Source organism: Phacochoerus africanus, chromosome 11 (genome assembly GCF_016906955.1).
Source record: "Phacochoerus africanus isolate WHEZ1 chromosome 11, ROS_Pafr_v1, whole genome shotgun sequence".
NCBI lineage: Eukaryota > Metazoa > Chordata > Mammalia > Artiodactyla > Suidae > Phacochoerus > Phacochoerus africanus.
Window position 1 is genome coordinate 47,086,578 of NC_062554.1, and position 14,960 is coordinate 47,101,537.

Sequence of the window (14,960 nt, forward strand, 5' to 3'; positions counted from 1 at the left end):
CCCCAGGTTAAGAACCACTGGCCTGGGTGGAGAGGGGAGCAGAGCCAGGGCTGGGCTCTAGTCCATAGACAGGCACATGTTAGCAGTTACCGAGGAGAGGGAGGAAAGGGCTGATGGGCAGCCAAGGGTGTGATTTTCTCAGAAATCCCTCCCCATAGAAACATGGGAGGGGGCGAGGAAGCTCCTCCCAACAGCCTGTCCCTTAGGCACCTTTGGACTGGGGTGGTCAGAGGGTCTTAGGATCTTCGGGCAGGACCTTGCAGATCACTTCTAGCGTGATGCCCCCTCCTAAGGGACAGCCCTGCCTGCGGAGCGTACAGCCTTAGTTCCCACACTCACACTGACAGGAAGTGGCTTCAACACCCACATTCCGCCACCAAGTGTCATCGTTTTTAGCTCCGTTTTACTCGGGATTTCCATCCAGGCCTCCTTGTAAAAGACAGACTCCTGAGTGTCACTTGCAGGAGTTCTGCCTGCACCCACTCACACCCACACATGCCGCTGATGTCTGGGTGGCCCTGAACCATGACCGCAAACACTGGAGGCCCTGCCGTGGGAGGCATGGAGGACCTTTGCCCAGAACAACGAGGAGGAGCAGGATTCTTGGTCTGTTCTGGTTCCCCTGCTGGGGGGTGGCGGGGGCTGGTCCCAACAGCACTACGGCAGAACCCGCCCGGAGGGGGTCCTTGGACCTCAAGTCCATCGTGACAGAGCCGGAACTGGCTGCCTTCTCTGAGTCTCCTCTGCTCTTTCACCCACCCCCCACCAGAGTCCTCGCCATCAGACCCCTCAGTGAGCACCCCCAGCTCTTACCCCACCCTCAGTGAGGTGTTCGGGAGGAAGAGGAAGAAGCGGACCAGCATTGAGACCAACATCCGCCTGACTCTGGAGAAGAGATTTCAAGATGTGAGCGGATCCTTGGGTGGGAGCGGGTGGGCCGACTTGCACAGGTGGGTGAGCAGACACACACAGGCCCCTTGGCACTACCCCCTTGCCGCCATGCACCTGCCCTGGGAAAGGGTCTAAAAGCAGAGACACGCCCCCACTCCAGGCCCCCAGGTGTCTGAGTGACAGGCTGGGTTCCAGGAACTTTCTGCCACCCTGACCCTCCTTGTCCTGACCTCTATTTGAGGCCCATGGTCCCTCTCACTGGGAGATTTACAGACTGGGATAGGGCCCCAGAAGAGAGTGCACCTCTGTACCAGTTTAGTTAAGGGAGCAGAGGCATGGCATTGTGTATAAATCCTTTATTTTCATTGCATTGTTTGGTATTTTTCAAATTACAAATAGAATAAATGCCCACTGTAAACAATTTGGAAAATGAAGAGAAGTAGGAAAAAGATCCACCATCAAATGCCATCCAAATGTATGTCCTTCTATTTCTTTCTTCTCTGCACACTTAAATATTTGTGATAATATTACATACTCACATTTTTAAGAACTTGCAGCACAAGCATATTCTTGAGCCAATATGTGGAAGCTAATAATACAGCTATGTGCCCTGTGGGAGATGGGGGAGGAGAGAAGAGGGATAAACAGGTGTGGTCTAAACAGCTTCTAATTAGGATCCCTTAGGTACCAGCCTCTGGAGCTTCCATCCGCACCACACAGGTCCCTAAAGGCCTCGCCCATGGCCTAGTTCCACCTTGCAGGCCCCAGGCCTCCAGGATTGCCGCCTCTCCAGCAGATTCTCCAGCACATATGACTCAGGGTTTGATGGCTGCATCCTGCTGGCAGGATGACAAAAGCTGGCATTTCCTTCTGATTAAGTTGTTCAGAGCAGCTGGAGTAAAGGAGGGTGTAGAATGGAGATAAAGGGGCTAAGATCAAAGACTGGGTTGGGGGAGTGAAGGGACAGAGCGAGAGCCGAGGCAGAACAAGATCTCCTCCATAGGCTTGACGGGTCTACATGTTTTAACGTTATCACTTCCTATTTTGAGATAGACGGGAAGGACATGAAAGAAGAGTTGTCAGGTCGCAAGGAAAGAAGAGAGCAGAGCGTGGATTCTGGGCATTCTGCCTGCTCCGCCCAACTCACCAATGGGCTCCTCTTTTCAGAACTTCCCCAGCAGGAGGGAGAGAAGAGCCTGCACCTGCCTTTGCCCCTGTGCTGGGCAGTTTACACACATTTTCTCATTTTATCTTCACAATCATCCTGTAGGGTAGGCATTATTACGCTTATTTCATAGATGATAAGACTGAGGCTCAGAGAGGTTCAGTAAGTTTCCTAAGGCTACAGAGTATGCGCGAAAGCCATGATCACCTTCTAGATCTGATTGTAAAGCTTTTGCTCCATCGATTGTTCTGTCCTGCATCTTTGCAACATCTGTCTCCAACCCTGCAATTCTCTTCTCCCCCTGACCACTCCATCCCTTCGATTTCTGTAGAACCCCAAGCCCAGCTCAGAGGAGATCTCCATGATTGCAGAGCAGCTGTCCATGGAGAAGGAGGTGGTGAGGGTCTGGTTCTGCAACCGACGCCAAAAGGAAAAGCGAATCAACTGCCCTGTGGCCACACCCATCAAATCACCTATGTACAGTTCCCGGCTGGTGAGTGGCCAGGAGCCAAGCTGCCTGCCAGGCACTGGGGGAGATGAAGCCTGGAGGGCAAAGAGGCCTCCCCATCCTAGGGAAGATGGGGTTTGGGGGCCACGGAATAGCTAAATAACAAAGAGATGCTGTAGATAAAAAATATATATACATAATATATGGCAGAGTAAAGAAGGTGAAGGGGATAGAAAGTGATCATGGGTAAGATGCTTTTTTTAAAGAAAGAGCTGAGAGAAGACCTCTCAGATAAGGTGATATTTGTGCAAAGATCTAAGTGTTGAAAGGGAATGAAATAGCCGGGGGAAAGAGTGTTCCAGGTGGAGGGACCAGATAATGTGAAGACTTGGCATGTTTGAGGAACATCAAGGAAGATAGGGTAGCCAGATGGGAAAGGAGGTGAGAAGTGGGGAGATGAAGTCAGAGAAGTAACAGGGATCAGTTCACCAAGGTCTCAGAAGCCATCGGAAGGACCCGGGATGAAGGCACTGGAGAACTCTGGGCGGAGAAGCCTGAGCTGGCTGACCTGGCTGCTCTGTGGGGCATTACCTGAGTGGAAGCAGGACACCAGCCAGGAGAATCACAACAATCATGCTGAGAGTGGCGGAGGCTTGGGCTAGAATGGTAGTCATGGTGGGAAGGAGGCATAGCTGGATCCTGAATGCATTTCAACCATGAAGCCAACAAGATGTGCTGTGCGCTCAGACACGGAGAATGAGAAATGAGGCCAAGAGGACTTCAAGGGTTCTGACCTGGCGGCTGGCTGGAAGGCGCTTCCATCTTTTGAGATGATGCAGACTACAAGAGAAACAGGTTTGAGAGGGGAAAAAAAACCCCAAGAATTTGGAGCTGGTCATTATTAAATTGGACTTATCTCCCAGGAGTCCAAGAGAAAAGTGTCACATAGGAAAGTGTCACATAGACAGTTATAGCTATGGTTCTGGCGTTCGGGGGAGAAGTCAGGGTGGGGATAATTTGAAGTTCAGGCAGACTGGAAGTTTGGAACTATCCTCTCCATCCAGGAGAGAGATGGTACCTGGAGGGTGGGCTGGGAAGGCTCTTCTCCATCCCTGGGGATGGTAACAGTTGAAGGTTAAGGGAGTTGGGGATAATGGCGTTGGCCTCGTGTCTTTCATCCCTCAAGGATGGGTGGAAACTCAGCCTCACCCTCATCGTGTCAAGCATGTACTATGTATTGGTCTTTGTGCCAAGTGCAAGGGATGCACAGAGAAGTAAAGTTCGTCCCCTGTCCCAGAGGACCTCACTGCCTAGCAGAGGAGGCAGACAAATAAACAAATGATAAACGACATGGTGATTTCTCTCAGAGAACTTAGGAATAGCAGCCACCAAAGCCTTGGGAGGTGGTGGTTAGGGAGGCTTCCCCAAGGAGATCATTAATACCTGAGCTGAGTCTTAAAAGGCAAGAAGGAGTGAAGAGGCAAGTAAGGGGAGGGGTGGGGATCCCACAAGGGGAAAGTACGAGAACAGTAGCCTGGAGCAGGGAGAACAGGGAGCATTCATGGAACCACAGGTGGTTCCACGCCGAGGAATGCTGAAAGATGAGGCTGGAGAGATGAGCCAGGGCCAGCCTGAAGGAGCTTGAAGGCTTGGGATGCTGCTAAAGGCTTCGAGGCCAAGCACTGGCATGATCAGATTGGCTTTTTAGAACCACCATTCTGACGGCAGTTATAAAGGATGGTTTGATCAGAAAGCAAGGAGTGATGTAAACGAGGCATTGAATGCAGTCTCAGAGGTCTGTGCGCTTTATTAATAATTTCAGACTTCTGTGTTTTAGTTTTAATCATAATAAAAATAAAATTATCTGAAATTAAGACATTAAAAAAAAAGGGTCCTTGAGCAGCACAAGGTTTGGTTTCAGGGAACCCAGTTGGATGTGACTGCAGTTTTCTGGTAGAGCTATCGTGAGGGCTCAAGCAAACCCATCTGGTAAGGATGAGGGGGTGGGAGAGAGTCAGGAGATAATTAGAAGGTAGAATTATGAGGTCTTGGTTAATAAACCTTATGGCTCAGTGGGTTAAAGATCCAGCATTGTCACTGCAGAGGCTAGGGTTGCTGCTGTGGCACAGATTCCAACCCTGGCCCGGAAAGTTCAACATGCTGAAGTCATGGCCAAACAAACCAATAAAACCAACAAAAAAGAAAACCCCAACAATAACAAAAGAAAACTGAGCAAGGGCAGAGAGAGCGATTAAGGAATGGGAATACTCTGGGATGACTCTACATTCAGGCTGGGCTGACTGGGTAGTTGCTGGTGCCATTGATGGGACAGTCACATACAGGAGGAGGAGCTGGCTGAGGGGTGGAAAAAAGTGATGACTTCCGTTCTTTATATCAGTATGATATGATACCCAGTGAGGCCCAGGTGGGCATGTTTCTGCGCGCTTGGCATAATGGGTCTGGAGGTCAGGAGGGAAGGCCAGGAAAAGGGTCACAGGCATGCAGAGGACAGTCGAAATCCTGGGTAAGAGGAGCTCACGTATGGAGAATGTACAGAGGAAGCAAAGAGGAGAGTCTAGGCCCCAGCCCTGGGGAACACCAGCGTTTGGGGGATGAGCAAAGGAAGAGCCAAGGGAAGAAACACAAAGAGGAAGCAGAAAAGGCGGAAATTACAATGAAGGCGATGTGAGGGGTGAAGCCCTGCAGGGGTGCTACGGGAACACAGATAAAAGACGCCCAAATCAGAATGGGGTGTGGGAGGGCCACCCCCTAATTTGTTTGTTCTCCAAACAAATTAGGGGCTAGCAAAAAGAGTGGCACAGGGAGTTCCCATCCTGGCTCAGGGGTTAAGGAATCTGACTAGCATCCATGAGGACGCAAGTTCGATCTTTGGCCTCACTCAGTGGGTTAGGGATCCAGTGTTGCTGGACTGTGGTGTAGGTGGCAGATGCAGCTTGGATCCTGTGTGCTCTGGCTGTGGCCAGCGGCTATAGTTCCAATTGAACCCCTAACCTGGGAACCTCCATGTGCCGCTAGTTTGGCCCTAAAAAGCTAAAAAAAAAAAAAAAAAAAGAGCAGCACAGCAGGCAAAAGGAACAGTCTGTGAGAGGCATAGCATTATAAAACAACATGAGGCATTTGGGGAACCGCAACCGCAAGCATTTTTTTCCTGCTGGAGCTAAGGGTTTAGGACCAAGACAGAGAGGTAGAGGAAAGCTAGATCATGGTGGGCTGTGGATGCTAAATAACCCTAAAAGCTATGAGGAACCACTGAAAATTTTAAGTCAGAAACAATGTGATGTGCATTCATCATTCCATTCTTAAATATGTACTGAGCGCCCACCATCTGTTTGGCACTGGGATAAGGCAGTACACCGGATGTTTGTGACCCCTGCTTACAGCCTAGCAAGGAAAACAGACATTAACTGAATGCACTTTGTGATGAAGCCTCCAAAGAAGATTTTTTTTTTTTTTGAAGCCTTTATTCATTCAGAATGCAATTCTGGGACAATCTACAGCCAAGAGAAACCCTACACTTTGAAGCAGTGTTAAGAGACTGAATAATATAACAGCCTTGCCTATATGTACAAGCAAGAAGTCAATTTCCATTCCTTTCATAAAAGCTCTTGCTAAATATTTACATTTTCTTCCCATCAAGAATGCATTATTAAGGGAGTTCCCACTGTGGCCCAGTGGATTAAGAGCTTGACTGCTAGGGAGGTAGTGGGAGGGACTGGGAGTTTGGGATTAGTATATGCAAACTATTATATTTAGAATGGATAAGCAGGAGTTCCCATCGTGGCTCAGTGGCTAATTAACCCAACTGTCATCCATGAGGATGTGGGTTCGATCCCTGGCCTCGCTCAGTGGGTTAAGGATCCGGCATTGCCGTGAACTGTGGTGTAGGTTGCAGATGTGGCTCAGCTCCCACGTTGCTGTGGCTCTGGTGTAGGCCAGTGGCTACAGCTCTGATTGGACCCTTAGCCTGGGAACCTCCAAATGCCAGGGGTGCAGCCCTAAAAGACAAAAGAAAAAAAAAGAATGGATAAGCAGTGAGGTCCTACTGTATAGCACAGGGAACTATAATCCTGTCCCTTGGGATAGACCACGATGGAAGATAATATAAGAAAGGGAATGTAACATATGAATCACTGGGTCACTTTGCTGTACAACAGAAATTGGCACAACATTGTAAATCGACTATACTTTAATTTTAAAATATGTAAAAAGAGAAAAAGTAATTTGACTGCAACAGTTTGGGTGGCTACAGAGGTGCAGGTATGATCCCTGGCCTGATGCAGAGTATTGAATGACCCACCGTTGCTGCAGCTGTGGTGTAGCGTTGGTCACAGCTATGGCTCAGAACCACTCCCTGACCCAGGAACTTCCATATGCCATGGGTGTGGCCATTCAAAAAAAGAAAATGCATTCACAAGATCATGCTTATACAGCTAGTCAGCACACGTATTTGAGGGAGCTAACCTAGTCCAGGGTGTCAGGGGCTTCTCTGAGGAACGATAGCAGAACTGACAGCAGAAGAAAGAGCAGACATGAATGGGGGAAAGGTCTACACTGGGTGGGGGGGGGAGGGCGATGCCAGGTGGGAGGAGAGCGTGTCGGAAGAACATTCTATGGAGAGGAAACATAGCATACAAAGGCCCTGAGGCTGGGTGGGGTGGGGAGAAGAAGCACAGAAGGCTGGACTGCAACCCAGGGAGTGAGAGCGTGTGTGAATGGGGAGGCTGGAGAGGTAGGCGGGGGCGTAGGGCGTTGTAGGCCATGTGAAGGAAACTGCACCATGTCATAAGAGAGTTGGGATCTTTAAAGTTGGGGCTTTGTTTAGACTAGATGGGAGGTAGTTATCATTCCGGCCCAGTCCCCACCCAGGACATTAACGTGATGAAAGTGGTGGGAGGCATGAAGGAGCCATGAGGCGTTCTCGTCATGCATTCACCACACATTTACTGAGCACCTGCAGGGTTCCAGGCACTGCAGTAGACACTGAGGACACAGCAGAAGACCATGCAAGCATCAACCTGCCCTCCGGAAGTCTGCGGCCTCGTGGGGGAGAAAGATGTTAAAAAAACAACCACATTCAGATTTGTGGTGTCCTGTAGGAAGAGGCTCAAGAGAATGTTCTGATCCTATTTTCTCCCGAGGTCTCACTGGGACAGCCTCCTTGGGACCAGGACATAACTTCCTCTGCTTCTGATGTGAAATGATCTCCAAGATACGCAGTTAAGAAAAAAAAAAAAGGCAAAATTATTCAGACCAAGGTGGGCAGAATGCCAGCACTTATAGAAAAAATTTAACAGGGGGAACCGTATTTATGTCTGTTGGGGTCTGTACAGCCTGTCTCCAGAAGGAAGCTGAAGCCGGTCACAGTGACTAAAGACATTATTTATTTAAAAACAACAACGTATTTCTTGGGGTGTGGCCCCAGGGAGGGGCGAAGGAGACGAGGGAGGGAGATGATTGATACCATCTCTTACCACGCTGCTCCACACCTGTCTCCACCCTTCGTGGGCCCCCAGCCTACTGAGGAGGCTCCTGGTAAGAGGGCAGGTACATGAAAGCAGCAAAACCATTGCTGATTAATTAGGAAATGGGTGCATGCTGCATCGTGTCGTCTGGGATGGGAGGTTCCAAACTAGGGAGGGGAGGAGTAGCCAATCACAGTTCCCCGGCAGAACTTCCTTCCTTGCAGGGTCCTTTGTAAAGGTTGATCTGAGCGTCCCAGGTCAGCAGGAGAATAAGGGGAATATGCAGAGCTCAGCTCAAATGAAGAAGTAAACAGCATCTAGAGACACCCAGCAGTTAACACCTTCTTGCAGGAAGGAAGGGAACTAACATTTAACCAGCCTGGTGCCCTTTGCCAGGCATTAGCTTGGAGCTTTACGGACATTATCTCATTAATTCTTAATTAAAAGAAAATATGAGGGAGGTGTTACTGCTATTTTACGGCTGAGAAAACCCAATCTCAGTGGGGTTGAGTAACTTGCCCAAGTCACACAGAGGGTGGTGGAGCCAGCCCCCAACCCCCACATGTGTTGGGCCCCGGTGTCCATTCTTTTTATTACACCTTGTTCCAGTTTGTGCTAGGATCGTAATCCTGAAGGGGGGATGCCTGAGCTGCATGGGAGGTTAAACTAAATTATCCTAGGTCCCTCCCAAACCCAGAATTGATGGTGCTCTGACGTCTCCAGGGCAAGATGAAAACCTTCAGAGACCAAAGTTCACCTCCTCCAGTTACCTCCAGAGAGTGGACAGTTGACTCAGGCATCAAGATGGGAAGCCTGAAACAGTGTAGTTAGGGCTGGGCTCTCTGCTGCCCTGAGCAAGCACAGGAGTCTTTTAAGAAGGAAGAAGGGACTGGAAAATGGGCAGCCAACCAGCAGTGTCAGCCACAGCAGGGCCCAGGAGGCGTGCTCTTCTCATTGCCGGAGCATTTGAGCAAGGCAGCTTCGGACTGGCGGAGCCAGGCAGCTTCAGACTGGCAGTGCCGAAGAAAGTTTGTCAGGGAACACACAGCAGGGAGGGCAGGGCCTTGTGTTGGCAGCAGGGAGCTGCCAGAACAGGGCAGAGCCGGAGCTGGATGCTGTACATGGTCCAGAGGCCTTCCTGTGAAACAGGGCACTGAGGGTAGGTTTGGGATGAGGACATCATCCAGGAAGCTGAGCCCTGGGTTCTGCAGAGTCTGGGGCCCAGCAGCCTGGGAGCAGTGCCAGAGGTTGGAAAAGGAAGCAGAAGTGGACATTTACAAGCTTCTTTTGCCTTTCAGGTGTCTCCCTCTGGGTCTCTGGGCCCCCTCTCTGTTCCTCCTGTCCACAGCACCATGCCTGGAACAGGTGAGCTCTAAAAATGAGGTTTCTGAATAATACCAGAATTCTTTTAAATAATGGGATATTAGAATGAAAGGTACTGGGAGTTCCCTGGTGGCTCAGCAGGTTAAGGATCTGGCATTGCCATTGCTGTGGTGCGGGTTCAGTCTCTGGTCTGGGAACTTCTACATGCTGTGAACACTGCCAACCCCCCCCCCCCAAAAAAAAAAAAACCCTGAAAGGTACCTACCTAAGTCAGCATTCCCGAAATGTTATTTCAAAGGATGTTAAAATCTGTGATAGGAGGAAAAGGCTTCCATAATCAAATAAATTTGGGAAATGCAGAGGAGGCAAAGTTTGGACCAGTGTTTGTTTTAATTGCTGCACTTCTCAGCCCTCAAGTATGTTATATATGATTGAGCTGTACAGAAGGCAAGTTTTTCAAACCAATTTTCTACAAAACTCTATTTTTTCAAAAAGTATCTATAGCATTTCAAAGAACTAGGTAAGAGTGACCGTATATCTGGATTTGCCCAGGACAGATCCCATGTCTGCTCCTTGTCCTGACATGATCATCGAGACCACTGCCATCCACCCTTCAAAGCAGCTCAGCTCGGGAGTTCCCGTCGTGGTTCAGTGGTTAATGAATCCAACTAGGAACGATGAGGTTGCGGGTTTGATCCCTGGCCTTGCTCAGTGGGTTAAGGATCCGGCGTTGCCATGAGCTGTGGTGTAGGTTGCAGATGCGGCCCAGATCCCTCGTTGTTGTGGCTCTGGTGTAGGCCAGTGGCCACAGCTTCAATTTGACCCCTAGCCTGGGAACCTCCATATGCCGCAGGAGTGGCCCAAGAAATGGCCAAAAAAAAAAAAAAAAAAAAGCAGCTCAGCTCAGAGGGGGAAATATATGTCCTCTTAGCCACAGAACGTGGTTTGGGAAACCCAAATATAAGAGCTCAGTTTAATCCAAATCTCCATATTACAGCAGTCAAAAAGGAGTTCAGGGAAATGAAGCAAGTTGCCACAGGCCACAGGGCTGCTTAGTGAATGGCCGGGGACTTCTCACTCCCGGTTGTGCTCTTTCTGGAAAACCATGCACCATCTGGAGATGGAAGAGCCGGAGAGGCTGACCTGTGCTCTCAGCTTCTCTCTTCCTCCCCAAGTCCTTTTCTCTCTTTCCTCCTGTCTTCCTTTCTGAGGCTTCTGGTTCTTTTTCTCATCCTGCCCCTTGGTCTGGGACTGCATATGCCCAGCCCAGGGTGTGTCCTGGAGTAGGATGATTTTGGCATCTGTCCTTCCTGTATGTGGCAAGTCCTGGACTTGTAGAACCAGCCACGCGACTCTCCAGGGCCTGGGCAGAGGAGAACGTTTATGATGAGGGCCCCTCTGGGGCCGGCTATGGATGCTCAGATGGTAGGAGGTGGACAGAGGGGTGGGGGAATAGGCAGCAGGGAGAACCCTTGGGGAACAGATGTCTGAATGTCACGAGGTCCCCGGACCCAGCCTCATTATTTCCCCTTGTTTTTGCCTCTCTTCGTTCTCAGTAACGTCATCCTGTTCCCCTGGGAACAACAGCAGGCCTTCGTCTCCTGGCTCAGGACTCCACGCCAGCAGCCCGAGTGCATCTCAAAATAACTCCAAAGCAGCCGTGAACTCCTCCTCCAGTTTTAACTCTTCAGGGTGAGGTGGAGGGGAGAGCACGGTGACACCCCAGCTGGACTGGGGAGCGGGGTCACATGAGAAGCTGGGAGCAGCTGGGTCTGGATCAACACCTTGGGAAAGAAAGCTTGTCACGGGTTGGGAAAGGGGATTGAGGTGGCAGGGAGGGGGCGGGGTGGAGGGCCAGACTGGACTCTCTCCCTAGGGAGCGGGATTTAAAAGAGATGCTTCAGCCAGTGAGCAGTCCTGGCAAGGAGCTGATGTCAACAAAGCCAAAATTTCCATCCTCCCTGGGAGGGTGGAAATTTCCAAACGCTCCTGTCAGAAAGGGCCAGGTCCTTCACTGGGCTTCAGACAGCTCCCCTTCATGCCACTTCCCCTGTCCTCTGGGTGTTCTGCCTGGAGCCTGAGCTTCCAGCGTGGCCGCCGTGAGAGAGGGGAGGGGTGCTGCCTCGTTAACCGCATGCTCCCACCTGGGGCGCAATGGGAAAAGCAGCCTCTGAGCCTTGATTCGGGAACCAAAAAACTCTATTCTGACAAATGTTCTCCCAGCTGATGCCACGAGAGAGAGATTCTTCCCCAATTCAGACCAAAACAGATTTGCAAGTTAGGCTATTGGTTAGACCTGAGCTTGGGAGAGGACATGAATCCACTGTCACACAGCCCAGAAGGTTGGCGCTCCTCAACCACCCCCACTGAAGAAGAGGGAAAACCATATAATGAACACTTTCAAAATTATTTTGAGGTATAATTCACATTGCATAAAATTTACCACTTTAAAGTGTACAAGTCAGGAGTTCCTGTCGTGGCTCAGTGGTTGACGAATCCGACTAGGAACCATGAGGTTGTGGGTTCAATCCCTGGCCTTGCTCAGTGGGTTAAGGATCTGGCATTGCCATGAGCTGTGGTGTAGGTTGCAGACGTGGCTCAGATCCCGCGTTGCTATGGCTCTGGCGTAGGCCAGCGGCTGCAGTTCTGATTCAGCCCCCAGCCTGGGAACCTCCATATGCTGTGGGAGCGGCCCTAGAAAAGGCAAAAAGACAAAAATAAAAATAAAAAATGAAAAAAATAAAGTGTACAAGTCAGGGCTTCTTCAGTGTATCCACAAAGTTGTGCAACTGTCACCATTATCTAACTCCAGAGCATTTTCGTCACCCCAGAAAGAAACCCTACCCATCCGTGCCCACACTCACCACCCATTCCCATCTTCTCTCATCATCAGAAGCTGACCGACTGACTTGTTTCTTTCTTCCTTCTAGATCTTGGTACCGATGGAATCATCCCACCTACCTCCACTGAGACCAAAAAGTTTCTCCTGCGCCTCTGGCCCTGTTATTCCCCACTGGAGGAAGGCAGTCACGCCTTCTCTCTATGGACAGATTACTTTCAGGAGAGTGGAAAAGAATCCCCACTGTCAATGAACCCCAATTCTTGCCTTCTTCAGGAACAAGGGCCTCTGGAGATCCAAACTGTGATTGAACCATGTGCTAACTCCTAGTGCTCTTGAAATGAACACCCCTCCTAGGAGTTTACCATTTTCACGTTCCTTGCCTGTGCCCTCACCCTCTAGTTCTGAATACTGCAGCCGGCATCCCTGCGGCTGTGGTCTTTCATAGGAAGGACCTCTTGCCATTGTGCTCCAGCCCATCTCCAGCACCTTCTGGGCACAGCCATTTGCCTGGTGCCAAATGTCCAGAGGGGAGATAGTGCTTTTGACTCTGAACTTAGCCACAATCTCCAAACAGATTCTAGACTCTGAAAAGATTTGCATCTGATGTCTCCACCAAAGTTTTGATGTTTTCTCTGTTCGGCCAAGTTTTTCTGATGGAATCTTCATTTCATCCCATTTTCTCTTTAGCCCCGCCCCCTTTTTGAGAACCAGATCCATTCCAGATTCTCCAAGTTCCCTCCTCTTTTCAGAAGGCTGAGCTGCCCTTGGTCCCCTGGGCACATGTCTCAGCCCACAGGTGCTCTTCTGTCTGCTCCGTCTGCCCCAGAGTCCAGGAGCACTTGTTCCTTCTCTCCTTCCCTGTGTTTCTTCTTAGCTCATCCTCTCTCCCTTCTCTTGATGCAGAAGGAAGACCACAAAAACAAACACACAACAATTATGCTGGCAAAATACTTGTATATAGCTCTTTCCTGGTTTTGGATCACGTTCTTAATGTGGAATTTTCCAGCCAAATGTCTAACTCAGGTGTGAATTTTGAAGACGTCTCTGTAATATTTTATCTTCTTTAACAAAAAAAGAAAGAAACAGAAAGGAAAAAAATACCAAAGTGTGAAATACTACGCTAGCTTCCACTGGAGTTCCCACATGGGCTGGGAATCCTTGCTGATTTCTACGGGAACATTCTCTCTCAAGCCTCCTTCTTTGTGGGCCAGTGTGTAGACATGCAACATGAAGCCATTCCAGAAATTGTAACCTTTTTTTTTTTTAAAGACTGCATATCAAAGAAAATGTTGATATTCAGAGGAATCTCTCTGTTCCTAAATAAATTTGTATAGTGATGATATAAACTATTCTGCTATGGATAAGAAGAGGTTTAGATTATTCTGTGTCTTTTATTGGGGGGAGATATGAGTACATATAATGAAATGGGCTGGGGAAATGTTTCAAATTGGTAGATTAAGTCTCTTACTCCCCAAACCGATGCTGAGATGACATCAATACAGGGCTCTGAAGAGTTCAGAGTTGCTGCTCTGACCGAACAACCCTGAGGACAGAATAGTCAGGAGATTGGTTTCCTCCTTCTGTAAGAGAGAATGGTGAATGTTTGAGGTCAGGTCATTCAGATACTTAAAATGTGGAAGCTGAGGCTAATAGCTCATATTCTCAAATATACTGAAGGACCTTTATTCGTCATTCACAATGGAAGCGATGGATGTTTAAGACAAGGAGTGATTTTAAAAATCAAATATGTTTGGCTTTGGAGTGGACTGTGACTTTTTTTGCATATGGAGGTTCCCAGGCTAGGGGTTGAATTGGAGCTGTAGCTGCCAGCCTACAGCATAGCCACAGCTACTCGGGATCCAAGCCGCATCTGCAACCCACACCACAGCTCAAGGCAACTCCCGATCCTTAACCCACTGAGCAAGGCCAGGAATCGAACCCGAATCCTCATGGATACTGGTCGGATTTGTTTCCGATGTGCCACAACAGGAACTTCCTGGATGGTGACTTTTGATGGGGGCATTGAGGGGTAAGGAAGCTACCCTTGTGGTTTCTCTTGAGTTAATAAAAATTTAAAGTTACCATTTTTGAGGCAAACGTGGATCTGTGGGGAAGGGAAGCCTTTTGAAAATGTAATGACTGAAGGGGAAAAAAACTAAAATTGGGATTAAACATTTGTTGCAGATAATAATATCCAAGGTGGGAGTCTGTATCTAAGTAATGAAAGGTTAACTCTTTTTATTATTATTATTATTATTTTAATTTAATTTTTTTATTACTCCAATGAATTTATCACATCTGTAGTTGTATAATGATCATAACAATTTGATTTCACAGGATTTCCATCCCACAGCCCAAGCACATCCCCCCTTCCCCAAACTGTATCCTCTGGAGACCATAAGTTTTTCAGTGTCTGTGAGTCAGCATCTGTTCTGCAAAGAAGTTCGGTCTGTCCTTTTTTTTCAGATCCCACATGTCAGTGAAAGCATTGGATGTTGGTGTCTCATTGTATGGCTGACTTCACTTAGCATGATAATTTCTAGGTCCATCCATGTTGCTAAAAATGCTGGTATTTTGTCCTTTTTAATGGCTGAGTAATATTTCATTGTGTATATATACCACATCTTCTGGATCCACTTCTCTGTCGATGGACATTTAGGTTGTTTGCATGTCTTGGCTATTGTATTGCTGCAATGAACATTGTAGTACATGTGTCTTTGTGAGTCGTGGTTCTCTCTGGATAGATGCCCAGGAGTGGGATTGCTGGATCAAATGGTAGTTCTATTTTTAGTTTTCTGAGGAATCTCC

The 14,960-nt window shown here is 48.7% G+C and overlaps 1 protein-coding gene across 3 annotated transcripts in view; it reads left to right on the forward strand.

Moving 5' to 3' along the window:
* Positions 1 to 13,963, forward strand: part of POU2F3 (POU class 2 homeobox 3) — an 80,749-nt gene extending 66,786 nt beyond the window's left edge. For all 3 annotated transcript variants that reach the window (XM_047753562.1, XM_047753564.1, XM_047753565.1), the window contains 5 exons: positions 770 to 906; positions 2,388 to 2,549; positions 9,286 to 9,352; positions 10,867 to 11,002; positions 12,241 to 13,963. In XM_047753562.1, the coding sequence (XP_047609518.1) occupies positions 770 to 906; positions 2,388 to 2,549; positions 9,286 to 9,352; positions 10,867 to 11,002; positions 12,241 to 12,280 (542 nt within the window). In that variant the 3' untranslated portion in view covers positions 12,281 to 13,963. The remainder of the gene's footprint in view (positions 1 to 769; positions 907 to 2,387; positions 2,550 to 9,285; positions 9,353 to 10,866; positions 11,003 to 12,240) is intronic.
* Positions 13,964 to 14,960: the final 997 nt, after the last annotated feature.